Below are 19,573 nucleotides of genomic sequence, written 5' to 3' on the forward strand. Positions count from 1 at the left end.
ATCAATGTTGACATGTATCAGGTTTAACACCAACTCAAAACGAAGCTCACTAGGTAGCTGAGCTATCAGATTAATTTTTGGAGCTAGGGAACACAATCTAAATTGTGCTTCTAACAATAAAGAGATTCATCAGTATGGCAGTTCTATAAGAAAGAAATTTTCATTGTTTCACAACCACTTTGATCCTTCCAAGTCAGATGTTGGAGGTACATATATACATTCCTATTCTCTCAGACTGGCAATAGTCCAATACCCCCATCTGTAGCTGGCCAGCGCTAGTCTGAAGAAGCCTGTATATAGAAATGCCAAGTTCAAAAAAATGTTATGTGTGAGATTTTCATGAATCGGCGTCTCTGCGCGCGCGCATGAGATATGGGCTTTATCATGATATCGATCCATACTACAAAACCATGCGATGCACGCACGCGATTCATCGTATCACGTACTAGCTGTGCGCTGACCATGCTGACTGCACTCTCGATTCGTCTCACGTGACGGGCAAGACGCGAAGGCGGCCGGCCAGTCGTATAATCTAGCGAATAATGCTACTTTTTCTCTATTTTTTCTGTCGGGTCCCAATGCGTGAGAAAAATGGGTGCCATGCGTGAGATCGTGAGACGGACCCTGAATGCGTGAGTCTCACGCACAATGCGTGAGACTTGGTAGCTCTGTGTATAAAAACCAGGAGGCAAAACCAAATTGATTTAGAAAAGATCTGCCTGCTTGTGCTTCGAACACCAATAACACCAAACTTGAAATCATACATTACATGTAGGTACAATAATCTACTTCATCCAGTCAGATCATGCACACTCGGCAAAACATTCATGTTGCGAAAACAACATTATGTACATCAAGGAGATATTCACCTCTTCCCAGCGGTGAATAACATTTTGATCAACCACAATCTTTGAAAAGAAAATGAGCAACATTTCAAACATCTTAATGAACGTTTGCTGCTATAAAAACGTCACCATGTGGGAGAGATTGTTTATACCGAAAAAATATATGTTCAGTACATTCATGTGAATTCTTTCTACAAGTATCCCCAGGCAAATCATTATTAGACGACAGATGAAGCTTGACTGAATTTGGACGGATCAACGATGAAGATTTATTCTCGACTCTAACCAGATATCGGGATCTATACAATAAAGATCCGTTCCTGTTTTGGAAGGGAGGTCTTGGTCTCCTATCCGTCATGGTCCTGGACCAGTCATGGTCTCAGATATTGATCAATCAACCATCTATTACAGTCCTCACATTGACTAGTCAAGTTTCATTTCACATAATTTAATATATTTTTTTTCAATTTGATGAGCCATATATTTTCTAAGATATATTTAAGCGAAAAGTTTTTTTTTCAATTGAATCAAGATCAAATACAATTTACTTTAAGTAGCATTGTTATCATCATGAAAATGTTTCTGGGATGATGCTGATAATTCAAAGAGACCACTGGATAAATTTCATTGGATGGGTTGCCACTTGCCAGACATTTTTACCAAAAAGTTTGCCCACAGTTGCAAGTATTCTAGTAGCTTCTCCAATTTCAATCTAATCACTGAATTCATGAAACACTCTCGTTTCTGTGAAGGATGTTTGATGTTTATAGCTCTATGTTGTCACGTCTAATGGGAATGTCTCCTCTGATAGGTGGGAAAACACAAGTGATTTGTTTCTCTCTCAAAGCCATTAAATGCCTTGGTAAGTGGGATGTAAATCATGTATATCAATCAAGACACAACCTAGAGAGACAATCTTAATAGTCATGCCATTTCGAAACAGGAACATGCAAGTCACTAAACTGGTGATATATTTGCCACTTTCATCCTTGATATTAGGAGATTTGTTACACATGTCGTCGGCATTCATCCAAACCATCGTATCAGTCAATTTGGTTTTCAAAAAAATCTATTTTGAGATTTTTTCAAAAATGAAAGTACAAGTCCTATTCTATTCATAACTAAATTTCTATGCAGCAATTTCTTTCAGGTTCTGAGATATGAGGGGATTTTCACCGCGATGCCATATAAATTTTGAATAAGATGCACAAATCCCATTGGAAATGTGTACTGTAACAGAGCCATAGGTTTTGACTGACCGCGATTTCAATGCGCGTGGTCAGCCAAACCATTGCATCGGCACTGGGCATGCATGGACTTTGCACGTGAAAAGCGATACAATGTTTTGACTGATCGTGCGCATTGGAATCGCGGTCAATCAAAATGTATCACCTTTTCCCTACATGGCGTTTTTGTATGGGGAAAATCTCAGCTTCTCAAACCGAAGTTACAAGCATGTAGCTCTTTTGCGATATCTTTTCCAATCTTTAGTTTTGTGTAGAAATAAGGATACCAATGCCAAGCAATTGTCTTGGTCTTTCCAACCATGTATTTTTCTAGCAATGAATATGCTGTAAGACTGGGGCATAAGGCTGTGTAAATTATCGTAAACTTTGAAGTCGATTTTCTCTGAAATGGGTTTGCACCGTCGTATGTGTGATATGACCGTTCGGATGACAACCGACGATGTGTTTAGTTTGACTGCTTTACTGACAAAAATGTGTTAAAATGTTTACTCGTATATCTATAAAGGGATTTTTGAAAATAGGAAAAAAATGTTTTTGACAAGGATGGGAGTTACACTATAGAATACATGTATCTTTTTCTGATACAGAAATCAACAATATGTAATTGTTTTAAATAACAAGAACATGAAAGGGATTAAAATTCATCTGTTCCAAATATAAGAATATCTCATATCTTTGGAAGATATGAAGTCCTTCTGGCCAATCAAATGAGTTGGCATAGATAACATCCAAAGGCCTCCCATTTTTATAGACAAATAACAGAATAAGAGTGTTAGATTTCAAAGGTCACATGACTTCACAGCCTAATGACTTAAAATGATTTTTTTATTTCTCCAAAAAGATAAGATTAAGCATTAATTGATCAGTCTCATTATATTTCTTGTATAGGAGAGCAAGTCGTGGCTGGGCTAAAAAAATCCATGTTTTACACGTCAAACTTTGAAAAAATTGAGGGCAGCCTTAAAAAAAGGCTGTATTTGAAAAATAAAGCAATGGTGACCGTCTCACATTGTCTGAAAATGTGATACCTGTGATGAACTCTTTTGAGGCAAAGAAAGTTGCTACCCATGGAACAAATTCTCTCAAATCTAGCTTATTCTGAGCTGTCATCATATTATTTATATTTAGAAATACAAGGTTTTATCAGCCATGCAGCGATGTACATCAACACAAAAATCGGCACGTCATCTTCAGTAGATATGAAGTTCTTCTGGCCAATCAAATTCAAAATCAAAGGCCACGCCCCCACCACACCCACTACAGCCTCAACATCCCAAAAGGTATACAAATCAGTGGTTCATAAGCATTCTCAATTTGCAATATATTGTGTGATCTTTTATTTTCCTGTTATTCTTTGACTTTCTTCTTTTTCTTCTTCTTCTCCTCTTCATTTCCCCTTCTCCTTTTCTCTTGTTCTTCTTCGTCTTCTTATTTTCCATCTTCTTCTCCTTCTTCTTCCATTCTCCTCATTATTTTTCTTCTTCTCTTCTTCTTCTTTTCTTCTTTTTTTCTTATTCTTCTTCCTTCCCTCCTGTTCTTCTTCTTTTTGTCTTCTTTGTTTTAACCGTTTGCATGCTGAATTAATTTTTTGGGGGATAATAAAGACAATTGTTTCCATTTTATTTTCTTTGAATCAAGATTTATTTTTTAATCATTGATACTGAAAAGAACTTTTTGCCATTTGTCAGCTCCTCTAATATGAAGGTAGGGGAGAAATCTAATTATTACGATTGTTGAATTTAATTGTCCAAATGTGCAAAATTGCACCATCAGTGTGCAAAGGGTTAATTATGGGTGTGTTTTACATTACTCTTTTATCGTAAATATATGTATGGTTTAATACGCAGTAATATGTTATTTATTGCATTCAGTCTGTTATCTATGTGTACTTTTTAATTATGTAAATAATTCCACTGATTTGAGACTGTACATTTCTAATACTGTATCCATGTGCAATTCAGTCTTTGTTACTGCGATGCATGACTTCATAAATACCATACCATACAATAAGACAGATATAAATGCTGTGATACACTGAACAAAAATATCATGGTTGTTTTACCCATTTTTTTTCAAATGCCATGAGGATATTGTAATTTGCTGCCGAGTCCTGTAACCTTGTAATTTATTCATCTTAGACAAAATTATCAACATTTTGTGGATTTAAATTTTTATGAGAGCCAAACTGATAGGGGAAAAAACTTTAAAATCCAGAGATTTTTTATCAATACTGTTTCTATCAATACAATAGCATGCTCTCATAATGCATTCAAAATATGACTAAAAATCAAAGAATAATAATAGATATAAAAATATCAAAAAATATTTCATAGGGCCTAAACCACTCAAAAACTGTCTCTATTCAAGAATGGGTATTATAAGGAAATATTTTGCCCAAATTAGACTGAAAAAAAAGGAATCTACATGTAAACATGAAGATCATGTCCATAACAAAAATGTTGATATCACTATCAAATTGTCAATTCAAATTATATAAAAGATGATTCCACGAGGCATGAGTCTAATCCATGCGGCCTATATTAATTCCAAACCATGCTAAAAATTGAAAGGTATCCTGTTGATATGAATTTATTCAATTCAATCTCCATACGTCCATGAACTTGCTATGCAATACGATCTGTAAGATTAAATGCTCATACCAAATCTTGTCTGCCATCTGTCATGGTTTATTCATAATCTGAACCACAAATCTTCCTCAAGATTTACTACTTGGGGATCATCTTTAGGTACATTAAGTACGTAGAGGTGTCGTGGCTCAGTGGATGTCTCCGGACATTGAACCACAAGGTCCAGGGTTCAAATCCCACCGCAGCACTCGCATCATTTGGCAAGGCGTTTATCTACATTTGCCACTCTCCACCCAGGTGTAGTAAATGGGTACCCCATAGGAAGGAATTCATTGAATGCTCGGATGTCTAATCAGGATAGCCGTGCTAAAACTGGGGTAATAATAGTATGCAGCGCTTAGAAACATAAATTTGTATTAAGCGCTACATGTACATAATTTTTTTATATTTTCATTACATTATTACATTTCCACAGGGGCAATGTAGGCCTACAAAATTGTTCCTCAATTCAATGTACAAAACTACAATATTGTTTTTCCAATAGAAAAATAGCAAAAGCACTAAGAAATTGAACAAAATATTATTACCACTATTTTCATTATCATCCTAGCGCCATCTTCCCATCTCAGGGGCAGGTTTCATAACACACAATTACATGTATGCTAACTTTACCATGGAAACAGTGCTCAGAGGCCAATCAAATTCAAGGTTGGCCAGTATGGCAAAATTTACATAATCATCATTTGTCTATTATGAAACAAGCTCCAGAACAAACAAACAACAAAGAGAAAACAAAACAAAAGACATTAAAGCCCTTGCTTGTTCTTTGCACCATTCAATACTTAAATTTTCCCCCTCTCTCTAGTAGTTGTAGGTTGGCGTATATGGAAGTGAACATCTTTGCTTTGTTTATTTTTTAATCTGTGATTCCATTCATCTATAGTCAGAAAATTATGAGGTTAGAAATGTCATTCAGGGAATAATTGTGCTTTAAAGGGGAATGAAACCTTTGGAACAAGTAGGCTTGTGTTGAAACAGAAAAATCAAAGAATAAGAACAAAGAAAGTTCGAGAAAAATCAGACAAATAATGAGAAAGTTATGAGCATTTGAATATTGCAATCTCTAATGCTATGGAGATCCTCCCATTGGCAACGCGACAAGGATGCGTGATGTCACACATGAACAACTTTCCCTTTGATGGACTATAAAATACCCTGAAAATGTGTCTTTTTGCTTTTTTGTATGGTGATACAAACTCTTTATGCATGATGTAATAATAATAATAATAATAATTCATTCTTATTAAGCGCTTTTTCAAAAGTTACAAAGCGCTGTACAAATGACAAACAAATACAATCAGTAAAAACTTAAAACAAAACTACACAAAATGAAACACTATTGCAATATATTAAACATGTTAAAACAAATGAGATTTAAGCATCTTCTTAAACACATCAGTAGAAGAACATTGTCTAAGTTTATGGGGCAATCTATTCCAATATTTGGGGGCAAACACAGCAAATGACCTATCACCTACTAATTTGAATGTCCGGGGGATGTGAAGAGGGATATGTGATGATGACCGAGTGTTGTACATTGATTGGCGAACTGTTAGGAGGTTTGACAGGTATGATGGAGCTTGATCATTAAGACATTTGAATGTGATAGTCAGAGACTTATGCTCAATTCGTTTTTTTACTTTCAACCAGTGTAATTCTCTTATCAGGGGAGTTGTCTGTGTATATGATGGTTGACAGTAAATTACCCTAGCTGCTTTGTTCTGTAATTTTTGTAGACGATCTAGGTTCTGAGAGGTGACACCATTATAGAGAGAATTACAATAATCCAATCTAGATGTAACAAGCGACCTAACAGCAGTATGACATGTATCATTATCAATAAACTTTCTGATTCTATTAATATTTCGAAGGTGGTAATTAACTGACTTAGACACACTAGTAACTTGATCTGACATTGTCATATGTTTTAACACAACCAAGAATACGAATAGAGTCTGATGGAGATAAGGAATGTTCATCAATGCTCAAAGAGACGTTTTGAAGAGTACGATAATGCATTGGTGACGAAAAAAATGATGAAGTCAGTTTTCTCACGATTGAGGTGAAGTTTATTTATTTGCAACCAATTCTGGATATCCTTCAAACAATCAGATAGTCGGCTGAGAGTCACATCTGCCTCATTTATGTTGAATTTTTCATACACTTGTATATCGCCAGCATACATTTGGTACTGAAACCCATGCTCTTCAATTATATTTTTAACAGGTTGAAGATACAAAGTAAAACATTTAGGACCAATTACTGATCCTTGTGTATTCTTTAAAAATCTGTATTACATGCCCTCCTATAGAAAGAATACATGTTCTACTGATAGATGTAGTAAAAGAGGCAATTTAAGTGAAATATATACTAAAGTAATGGGGAGAGTTGTTCAAGAGTGACATCACACATCTTTGTCGCATTGCCATTGATTGCGCATTTTTTTTATTTTTCTGTTTTCACACAAGCTATCTTGGTCCAAAGGTTTCATTCTCCTTTAAAGGGGAAGTTCACCCTGAAGAAAACTTTGTTGTAAAAATAGCAGAAAAAATAGTAAAAATTATTGGTGAAGGTTTGAGGAAAATCCGTTAAAGAGTAAGAAAGTTATTAGAGTTTAAAATTCTGGATTTGTGACGTCATAAACGAGCAGCTGCCCCATGTGTTATGTAATATAAAATGTATGAAATTCAAATTTTGTATGGTTCCTGATGACTTAATTTTATTTTCTTTTCATGATCGGGTGTGAAAAGATTTGTCTATTGATGTACAAAAGTTACAGTGAAAACTATTTTCAATTTTCTGAGAAAATGACATTTCATTGATTTTTTACCATTCGCTATGTAGGAATGCTGCTCGCATATGACGTCACAAATCAAATTGAAATTCTAATAACTTTGTAATTATTTGATGAAATTTTCTCAAACCTTCGGCAATATTTTTTATTATTTTTTCTGCTATTTTTACAATAAACTTTTTGTCAGGGTGAACTTCCCCTTTAAATACCAAATTCGATTGATATGAATTTTTGGTATTAAAGAGAAGGGTTCTACATTCCGTAAATTCCTTTTAAAAAAATCTGTTACACAAAGGACTTTTTGTGTCTTGGTCTAGAAAAACAAATGTGAAGCAATAACAGGAAAATTATTCCCCGTCAGTATAAAGCGCCTTACAAATGTTTTAATTATTTTTTTACCAATTCCTTTTTATCATCATATGAAATTTGTAAACATGGGGGAGAAAATAAAAACTGCCCTTCCAGTCTTGCCATGAGATGATCTCATAAATGTTTGCTCATATTACATCAATCTTAGAAGCTACTTATATGCCAGCTGCACAGGTGGACGGCTTTATTTACAGCATCACTTTCACTCTCCTCAAATTCATTACTTCTAGGCTGCGTTCATACAGTGTGGTTTTCTGTCGCCAGATAACCAGAATCACCATTCAAACCGTAATAATAACAAAAATGATAACAAAAATAATAACAATAATAAAATAATAATTACATATTTTAGTTTTAACCAGGATAGCCACTCCAGTTCCGAACACTGTTCTACCAGTGGGCCCTGCTTAACATGATAAGGTCCTTATTACCCTGGCTTCAGCCATGTCATTTAAGCCAGCCACACTCCCCTCCACATTACCCCTAGGCTGCATTCATACGGTGCGGTTTCTATAGCTAGAATCACACCTCGTCATTAAGCAAGCCTCAGACTATAGTACACAATCTGAAAGGCTGTGTTCATAAAGTATGGTTTCTGTTGATTACATGTACAGCTAGAATCACAAATCAAACCTTGTCATTTAAGTCAGCCCCACACTATGCAATCTGATAGACTGGGTTCATACAGTATGGCTTTTGTAGCTAGAATCACTAATCAAACCGTGTCATCTATTAGCAATGTTCACTCTAAAAACATAAAGAGGGCTAAGGAGTGACATCATTTCAATCAAGATGCTATAATAATAATATTAACGGTATATTTACATAGGGTAGCCACTTCAGTTCCAAAAACTGTTCTCCCAGCAGGCCCTGCCATTATAACCCCCGCTAAGCTAGGCTAGCTATTCAGGTGCACACAGCTTTTTGGGGAATTACTTCCCGACGGTACCCATTTACCTCACCTGGGACGAGTGCAGCACACTGTGGATGAATTCCTTGCTGAATGAAACTACGCCATGGCTGGGGTTCAAACCCACGACCCCCTGTTTCAAGACTAATCCACTGGGCCATGACGCTGTCACTCCTCGATGCTTTTTTTTCCCACCCCTTCCACTCTAAATGTATATGATCTGAGACCAACCAATTTCACAAATTAAAACTCACATTTTGCATTGAATATGAAAGTTAAAAGAAAGTGAAATGAATTTTCACTATATTTGAATTTTGGAGTAATGCTAGAAGTAGGCCTACATGGAATGTTCAGAGAAAAGTCCAAATTCAAAGCGTAATAGATGGCATGAGTTCTAGTATGTCATCACTAACTTTTGGAAGTGAATTTTATTTTGCTTCTAAAGGGAGGTTCACAATAAACTAGAATTCTGTTTTTCCTCATCTCTTTACCCCCGCATCCCCCCCCTCTCTCTCTCTCTCTACTTGTCTTTCTCTGTCTTTGCCATGGTATTCTATAAACAAATTCATATTTTGAGGGTTTTTCCCCCAAATTAGGACAAATGCTGAATTTTAGGATCTATTTTTCTCTCTCTTCCTTTATGAGCAATTACGCTGTCAAAGCAAATTGTGTACTGGGTGGACAGTATGTAGAATATTGATTTTCAAAATGTTCTCGAATACTATTTCTGGCAGACTAAAGATGTTTGCCCTAAAGCATTCTGTTTTGATAATTTCAGGGCCAACTTGGGTCGTCATGAAGGCAGAATCACCAGTCATTCTCTTGCGTTACTTTCTCTGCTGGACTCTTACGGGGGGGGGGGGGGGGTACGTTCGTGCCGCCAAAATAATCAAATCCATACTTGTCATGTTGCATCGTCATATATCTGAACCATACATGAAACCCAGTATATGGGACACACTGGGTGCCTTTCAACATACGTCTTGCATACCGCAATGATTATTTACAACATAATGGGCATCCCTCGAGGAGTTGAATGTGGATAGACCTGAAGTCTACCTCGATCCACTTCACATTGCAAAGTAATACCACATCGAGCCGACTCAGCGGCAGTGATAGACTTTGAATGACAGTACATCGATGAAGCTATTTTGTCAATCGGGGTGAAATCAAATTAGGTTTTCCTTCTCTCGATTATTGGTGAAGAAGCACGAGTACGAAACTTGATAGCGAGATAAGGATCAAAATGTCAAATTTTAGGGAGGATTTTAGCCTTTGCGGGCTAAACCTTCAATGGGTTACAGTATCAAACATGGAACTGTGGATCGATATGCAGGGAATTACTCTTGTTCTCAACTTTTGCAGTTCTTATCATTTTGGGAAAGTTACTTGTTTATGGTCCTACGTAATATCTGCAGAACAGAACACATCTTGTCTAGCAGTCATATGACAATAGATCTAAAATTGCAACGTGGCACCAGTGAAATGTCTTCATTATAAACGTTATCTAGATTTGGCTTGAATTCAGTTTTTTGTAATGCAGTTTTGAAAACAGAGATTCTGTAAATATCTGAATGCCTGAAATGCTTCTCATTGTTTATAATTTAAGATAAGCAATCAGACCTAAATGACAAATTGAACAAACTTTCCAGAATCCTTGTTAATACGGACGATCTTCCGCCAAAACCTGCAAAACAGAGCTCATCTTGAGCAGCAGTCATATGAAGACACATCTCAAATTGAAATGCAGCACCAATGAAAATTATTCTCCGACATGACTTCGTGGTAAAAATAAACGGAAAAAATCTACATTTGATTTTGCATTCTGTTTTTGTCAAGCAGTTTTGAACACAAATTCTCTAAAATCTGAATGTATTCATAATGCTTCTTATTGTTTATAATTTGAGATAAGCAATCAGACCCGAATGACAAACTGGACGTTAATTTTCCATTGAAGATACTGGTAATTTGAATTGCGCATTTCAGATGATGGTGAAGCCTCGCTTTCTCCTGACCACCTCTCAAATTACAATGCAATATATGCACCTGAATCGCTGTTTTGTTCCATTTCCGAGGATTAATAATGTGAACGTGACTATCTATCACATTACAATGCAAAATACATGCATGCACCTGAAACGCAGCTTTATTTTGCTTCTGAGGATTAATAGATAACGTGAACGTGACCTCAAGATACCTTCTTACCTCTTCCACGCATTGGGTGACCTGGTTTGAAAAGCTCTGTGCATTTCAAATAGACATGGTGCACTGCAGAGGAACAAAACAATATTTTCTATCCAAACACTACCCTTGCTGGGTGACTTCAAATGATGAAAACATCATCTCAAAGATTAGAACGCCGTTTCATCTTAAAGAGGAATAGTTGTCTCTTTATTTATTTATTTACCACTTGTGGGATGGAACACCCTATCAGCACATGCTGTTTTTCATAGGGGTCCATACACACAACAATAAAAATGTACAATAAACATTCAAACATGATAATTACAAAAACACAAAATCATATGACATATTAAAATCATAAGAACATACAATAAAAGGCAAAAAAAAATACAATATGATAATAAAAGCAAAATATATATAAAAACAATAGGGGGACTAAAAGTAAGGAATAAATGTAAAACAATAGAGAAATAACTTAAAGATAAACTAAACTCAAGCAGGGGCTAAGGGATTGAAATGAGGGGGGGGGGTGAGCATGTTTTTAAGATGTGTTTTAAAGGAATGTATAGGGTGATTCCATACGTGTCGTACGGGACATTTAGAGAATATTTGACAGTTTTTGACAAGAAAAAACAAAAAATATTCCAGTAACTATAGGTGGTCATCAACTGCTACCAGAGTGTAAGAAAAACCAAGACTTAACATGACTTGAATTCACATCCTGTATAATACAGATTAAAAATAGTAATGTGTCGTACGGACGCAGAAAAAGTGGCTTTTTTAGAAACCTCAAGTTTGTACTCAAAAGTCTGTGAGTTGGGCAGATAAATTTCATAGAAACTGAACTCAAATTGACACTCAATTACCCAAGAACAAACACATTTATAAAAGAAAGCAAAATAAACATTCATGAATAAATAAAGCAAATTATAATTTTCGAGAACATTGTGGCGTACGGGACATTCAAAATGTGTCGTACGGGACATCTCTAAATTGAAGCCAAACTTTCTTACTTTATGTCACTTTGACTTCTTCAATCACATTATTTGGCTGATGATAATGATAATCCCATCAAACTAAGACATTCATTAGGTTAGAAACCGCTATTAGGTAAATATTTCTGTCAATATATCATAAACAAAATAATGTGTCGTACGGGACAATTGTGTGTCGTACGGGACACTTGTGTGTCGTACGGGACACTTGTGTGTCGTACGGGACACTTGTGTGTTGTACAGGCACTTGCGTGTTGTACTGGGCAGCCTGAATAAATAAACATAATTTTATCAATCAGAAGGAGCATTATATCCCTAAATTCTTGCTTATTTATGAATAATCTTTTATAAGCAGTCATTCAGGACAATACAATTAAGTAACCTCAATATATACAATTGGGAGCAATATGTTATAATTTTTTTCATGATGGGAAATGTATTAAGTGTTCACAGCATTTTTACGAGCTGAAAAACTTCAGGTTTTGTGTGAAGTTATATTTTAGGGAACTAATTGATGATTTCCAAACACTATTTAAACAATAAATGAATGAAACTTTGTATAAATTATGGGGCTACAATGATGATGTTATGATTTTTTATATAAAATGTATATCTACATGATATATGTCACAACTGTCACTTTTTTTGCTTTTTTTGGTCACAATTTTTTTCTAAAGAAATGCGGTTCTACTTTTTCAAACCCATCTGCATTTCATGAAACCATATGGTTTGTCTTATTTTCCAGATTTTTTTTACAACTTGAAAAAAGTAAGGAGTTTCAATACTGTATATAAATATATTCAAGGGAAGTCCAAATAGATGATCATGATGATTGATATGTATTTTTTTACATCTTATAATAATTCCACATTAGCATGCAAGAGGGAGTCATCTTCCAGGCTAGGTTGAAATAATTATAAAAGTTTTCTTTTCATGCTCAATGAAAAGAAATTAACCTGCTCTGATCAGTGAAAATCACCAGTTTAGCTGAGGCGATTCACAAAAGAATAAGCCTACATGAAATCAATTAAAATGTTTAGAATCACCTATTTCATGTTCTGTGGAGATAAACAAAGTACTTTTTCAGTTCACTTTATGTTAAATCAATTAAATGAATTTAAATATGCCTACTATTTATGGTTTCTGAATCCAAATCCTGCAATTAAATGCATTATTATATTGTGTGTCGTACGGGACATGTCCCGTACGACACAGCGTGTGTCGTACGGGACATTTTTTAATAGGACAATAATTGAAAAATGAAGGACAGTAATTAGATCCTTATGGGATAAATCGATCACCCATGGGTCAAACAAAGAGAAACTCATTTTATGAAATTGCATCATCAAAAATAAAATTGTAGGAAAAACTTTTGCATTGTCATGTGTCGTACGGGACATTGCCAAAAATAGGTTCGGAAAAATCAGGGCTGCCCCTATTATGGATCATGAAAATGTTGTAGATATTATTTGGAACCATCAATGATATATTATTCTATTGACCTGCAATATTTTCAATCTTCTCTTGCTTTGAAAAGAATTGTTTCAGGTGGAATTTGTACTTGACTATTCAATGAGCAAAATTATTGAAAATTTAAAATTCCATTGTTCTCCCCCCAAAAAACTATATCTGTCTTCACTTTTGGTTAAAACTCATAATTTTCATAAAATTTAGGTATCATAGTAAAATATTACACTACTTATGACTTATTGAAAGCATGTTGAAATTTATGATATTTTTGAAGTTCTAGTGTGGAATCGCCCTATAGTGATACAACTAAGGAGGGATTTTCTTTTCAATAGAGTTCCATATTTGGGCACCTCGGTAGATGAAGCATCTTTTACCATAATTTATCTTTCTTTTCATTTGGAATTCTACATCATTTTGATATAAAACCAAGGTAGAACCATGGAAGAATGACATTTATGTCTAGCAGAAGTTATGTAATGCCACTGGAAAGAGCAGGCTGATATAACATACAAATAATAATAATAATAATATAGGATATTTATATTGCGCACATATCCACCTTGTTAGGTGCTCAAGGGGCTCCTATATTACCCGGCAAAGCTAGGCGTTCATAGCGCACACAGCTTTTTAAGGAATTACTTACTTCTTACCTATTTACCTCACCTGGGTTGAGTGCAGCACATTGTGGATCAGTTTCTTGCTGAAGGAAATTATGCCATGGCTGGGATTTGAACCCACGACCCTCTGTTTCAAAGTCCGAAGACTAATCCACTGGGCCATTTGGCATTTTGCATTTGCATTTGGGACTTGCGTTTGAATTTTTGACTTGCGTTTAAACGCAACTCTTTCTGCAACAGGCCCCAGGTCCCAAATGCGGGTGCTTCATTGGCTGAAAATCAAGTTGCGCAAAAATTTTTGAGTTGCGTTTGATTGCAACTCTTTCTGCTGGCTCCAGGGCTAGCTTCAGTGCTATCTATAGCTGATGTGAAGTAACTGGGTTTAAAACAAGGGGGGAAATGTAACATCATTCTTAACTGGTAACCCTGGGGAATATGAATTCTACTCACCGCAATGACGTCACCTTCCGTGATGGACCAGAAGGCTTTGCAGAATCTGATGTCCGATTTGTTAGTGATGTCAAGGATCTGCTTCCCCCGGGCTTCGGGATTCGTCAGGTACCTGCCGCTAAAAACCAGAAAGAAATAAGCACCAGAAAGTGGTGCAATTTGACACAGTGAAGGGGGCTTGTGTAGTGTTGGGTGTTAGTGTTAATGATTGGTGTTAGGTACCTGCCATTATAAACCAGAAATAAGCACCAAAAGGTGGTGCAATTTGACACAGTGAATGGGGGTGTAGTGTTAGGTGTTAGTGATTGGTGTTTAATCGGTACCTGCCATTATAAACCAGAAAGAAATAAGCACCAGAAAAAGGTGTAATTTGACACAGTGAAGGGGGCTTGTGTAGTGTTGGGTGTTAGTGGTTGACCTTACCTGCCGTTATCGACCGGGAAGAAATAAGCGCCAGAAAGTGGTGCAATCTGACACAGTGAAGGAGGCTTGTGTAGTGTTAGTGATTGGTGTTAATAGGTACATGTACCTGCCGCTATATAAGCCAGAAAGAAATAAGCACCAGAAAGTGGTGCAATCTGACACAGTGAAGGGAGCTTGTGTTGTTTTGGGTGTTAGAAAATACATCTCAATATGTGCAACTTGCCAGCGTGTTCCGGTGTAAAGTGTTATATACTATAGATTTAAATGCTGCTGTACAAATTATGCTATTGCGAGAAGAAGTGGGATAGTGGTCAGTGAAATTGACCGTGTCTGGCATGTGTAAATCTAGGATTGATGTCAATGGGAACTGTTGTAATATCTGGGGCCATTTCATAAAGCTGTTTGTAAGCTAAGAGCGGCTTTAAGAGCAACTGGTGATTCTTACGTGCTTACCCATCACCAATGAACATTTTGGCGTATACCATTTACTACAAGAAAGGATCACCAGTTGTTCTTAAAGTCGCTCTTACGTTACAAACAGCTTTATTAAACGGCCCCCTAGGCCCTGTCTTACAAAGGGTTGTGATTGATCCTACATGTATCAACCAAGGTTACACTTCGTAATTCCGAAGGTTCTTTATTCCGAAGGTTCGTAATTCCGAAACGCGTAAATTGCCTATACCTCGATGTTCGTTAATCCGAAAATGTAAAATGGTTCATTAATCCGAACATTTGTGGCATTATTCCGAAGGTTCGATAATCCTAAAGACGAAATAAGGTTCGATGTTCCGAAGGTTCGTTAATCCGAAAACGAAATAAGGTTCGTTGTTCCGAAGGTTTGTTAGTCCGAAAACGAAATAATTTCATTTGCATCAGTGTGATATATTTTTTCTGGTCATGTCGGACCAGTGAATCTGGCTATTTCTGGATAGTTACTGGCCTGGGATCGACGGACCAGTGCCAGTGTCGCGCGCTGCACTACAATCCCACCAATAAGGGACTATTATTACACGAAATACTCTAGCCATGGTAAACTGTCCTGGTTGAAACAAGTTGTGCAAGTTCAGTATTTAATGGAACAATAGGCATATCAATCATACAGCATGGTGTGGGTTATTGTATTAGTTGTCAGAAACTCCAACAAATATTGAACATTATCTACAACAAATTTTATTCATTCTGTGTTAGTAAACCAAATTTTAATATGGAGTTCAGGCATATTACTATAGGACACGTACGTAAGAGCATGCTTTCACAATTTTTAGTATTCACTTTAAATGTGATTTAAAACTTCACAATAACATTGAAATATAGTTTAACATTAATTGTAGGAATAAAATACATCATGCTAAATATTTCTATATTACAGGAATATTTTTTTCATAGTGCACAATCAGAGTGATATTGTTTTAATTATTTGTCAAGTAATTGCAATACAGATCGCAAAAAGTAATCAAATGTTAATGACAAGCATGCATGAACGGATGGATGGATGGATGGATAATTGATTGATTGATTGGATGGATGAATGAATGAATGAATGAATGAATGAATGAATGAATGAATTAATATATGAATGAATGAATGGATGGATGGATGGGTGGATGGATGAATGAATTAAAGAACATATGAATATAAAATTAATGAATAAATGTTGATCATGATTATCAAAGACTAATCCTATTACACCTAATAGCGGATGAAGGTTGAATTTCATGGAAATCAAGATTCGTGTCTTATTGATCAAATGTATGAAATCATAGTTTATCTATAAAAGGCCAACTGCTAACCATTTTTTTTTATCACAAATTAATTATAAATTTGTTAAAATTACCTTTGACTTCATTTTAATAATGAAGGAAACTTGAAAATCAAAGAGGTAATAAACTTTTGATGTGTCAAAATGGCCCATCATCACCACATAAAAATCCCATAGAGATGATTCTTAGGGATTTGGAATTTTACACTTTTGTTGTGAATTATGGATCAAAATGAAACTGGATGCGAGATCAATTTACAGTTGATATATCATTTGTCCAATTCAATACTTTCATTTTTCCAGACTAAATATATAATCCAATTCCTCTATATCCCATAATAGTCTCACAAGGTATAGAGGGTAGTGTTATTCAAAAGCAAGTTTTTTTATGTTGTGTAATGTTTTGCATAATGTCCATCATACAGGTTTAATTGATATTAAAACTAAAAATGTACAAAAAACTGCAACTGATAATTTGTCCATTAAATTCGATACTTTCAGTTTCTTTAAAAATTAGCGGATATTGATCTCAAGGAGTACCACCAAGTTTCACTTTGATATAAATAAATCTGATACAATGTGCATCCCACACTACACTCAGAGGTATATTACAGTTAAAGGACAAGACCACCCCAACAAAGTTTTATTTGAATAAAAAGAGAAAAATTCAACAAGCATAACACTGAAAATTTCATCAAAATCGGATGTAAAATAAGAAAGTTATGATATTTTAAAGTTTTGCTTAATTTCACAAAATAGTTACATGTATATGAACATCCTGGTCGGTATGTAAATGAGGAGACTGATGACATCATCCACTCACTATTTCTTTTGTATTCTACTATATGAAATATTCTAATTTTCTCCTCATTGTCAAGTGAAATGATTAATTCTTCTCTGAACATAAGGAATTAGTATTGTTTACTACTACATGTGGTCCAGTCAAGTTGGACCTTGTTGTCAAATCTGTAAGAAATAAAATATTGTATAATTCAAACAATTAAAAAACAAAAAAGTGAGTGAGGGACATCAACTCATTTGCATGTCACTGAGTTGTGTATATCTCTGTTTTGTGAAAAATAAGTGAAACTTCTAAATGTCATAACTTTCGTATTTTACATCCAATTTTGATGAAATTTTCAGCATTATGCTAGTTGGATTTTTTTCTATTTATTCAAATCAACATTTTTCTGAGGTGGACTTGGCCTTTACTATTGCCTCTTCTGATTTCCGAGGTTATTATTGTGCTGTGCAGTATAGCTTTAAGCGCTTTAACAAGTTGAAAATAAAACTGAATGTGTGATCAATTAGTGTTTATGTTTGTCCCATTAAATATTTTCCAATACATCCCATAATAGTCTCAGAGATATATTGATTAATAATAAAACCTAAAGTATAAATACAATTTCCAAACTATGCAATGTAGTAAGTAAATTATAATAAATACAGGGCTCTATATTATTAAATAATTTTCCTAGTATCACATCGTAATTTCCCCCTCATTTTTAAAGGCTGCTACAAAATAACGTCTTTTTGAAGCAGAGTTTTATGTGTTAGTGTAGGGCTGTACACAACTTTATAGTTAAAAACTTTCTTTAATGTCCAAAAATACTAAATCAAATTTGGTAAGCATAATTATTCCCTGGTTCTACTTTAACAATAACATTTTGTTTATTCCTTTTAATTTTCAAAGCTTCCCTAGCTTCATAATTTGCCATCCTTGGAATTTCTACATGTATTTTACACAATAGGACAAGTTCAACTCCTGCCTGGCAGCAGTTTTCCTATCCTGAACTCTGAATAAAATTTAAGAAATCCATCAGAATTGCAATGAGGAGTCAGATAAGGACCTTTGGAATTACGAACCTCCAGAATATATTATGCCCCGAATGTGCATACTACCAAACCCTTTTTCATTTTGAGATTAATAAACATCTTGATATATATATATATATATATATATATACATTGTAAAGAAATGGATGAAGAGAACAATGGTAGACGTAGCTTAAATCAAGGTTCCCCAGAGTAATTGGTATAGTGTTGAAAATCTGTCTTTCTGACGGTCAATCGGATCTCGGTCGGCCTAGCCACTAGCCCGTCTCTGTGGTCTAGTGGTTAAGGCACCGGCGTTCAAAGCTGGGGGCCCGGGTTCGATTCCGGCAGAGACATTTTTTCGGCATAACCAATTTTTCCAAAGGGTAGATAGCTCTGGGGAACCTTGATTTAAGCTACGTCTACCATTGTTCTCTTCATCCATTTCTTTACAATATTTAAATAAAAGAGTTGCCAAAGCTGTTGTACATGTATAGCTTCACACACACATATATATATATATGCGATTTGTGTGTTTCAAAATAGTAAAACATTGAGAAAAATGAAAAGAATCAAAATTTTCTCCATCCAGTTTAAGGGACCAAAGTTGTTAGTGTTTACCTTCCGAAATAATATTAAAGTGAATAATATTTTATAATACTGGATAAATAAGCATTACAATGATCTTTTTTAATGCTTTACCTTTTTGATCTTCGTGGTCTCATTCTGGTAAAACAAGGCATACATATACAATGTGAACATAATATCTCCACTGTAAAATGGTTTTAAATGTATCTATGACAATATATGTCTTTAATAAAAAAAAATAGTATTGTACAGCTGTACGTAAATGTGTACTGTTAACTGTTATGAGGTGTACAGTGCTGCTAAAAATTTAGTAGACACCACCAGAAAATGAACAGTGTTTATTCTGCACGATGATTCAGATATTTAATTGTGAAGTCAAGTGATAAAATCCGGGGGGGGCACTTACAATGACGAGTGGATACCATGCGCGACCAAAATAACACGTAAAATAATTTTCTT

The 19,573-nt window shown here is 35.2% G+C and overlaps 1 protein-coding gene across 3 annotated transcripts in view; it reads right to left on the reverse strand.

Annotated features, from left to right (window-relative positions):
- LOC121419824 (hormone-sensitive lipase-like) overlaps positions 1-19,573 on the reverse strand; it is a 100,947-nt gene that overhangs the window by 37,270 nt on the left and 44,104 nt on the right. Inside the window, exons 3-4 of one of the 3 annotated variants that reach the window (XM_041614287.1) lie at positions 19,229-19,252; positions 14,530-14,647 (exon numbers count right to left, since the gene is read on the reverse strand). In XM_041614287.1, the coding sequence (XP_041470221.1) occupies positions 14,530-14,647; positions 19,229-19,252 (142 nt within the window). The remainder of the gene's footprint in view (positions 1-14,529; positions 14,648-19,228; positions 19,253-19,573) is intronic. The other 2 variants (XM_041614290.1, XM_041614289.1) reach the window with 2 other exon arrangements.

This window comes from Lytechinus variegatus, chromosome 8, assembly GCF_018143015.1.
Source record: "Lytechinus variegatus isolate NC3 chromosome 8, Lvar_3.0, whole genome shotgun sequence".
NCBI classification, from domain to species: Eukaryota; Metazoa; Echinodermata; class Echinoidea; order Temnopleuroida; family Toxopneustidae; genus Lytechinus; species Lytechinus variegatus.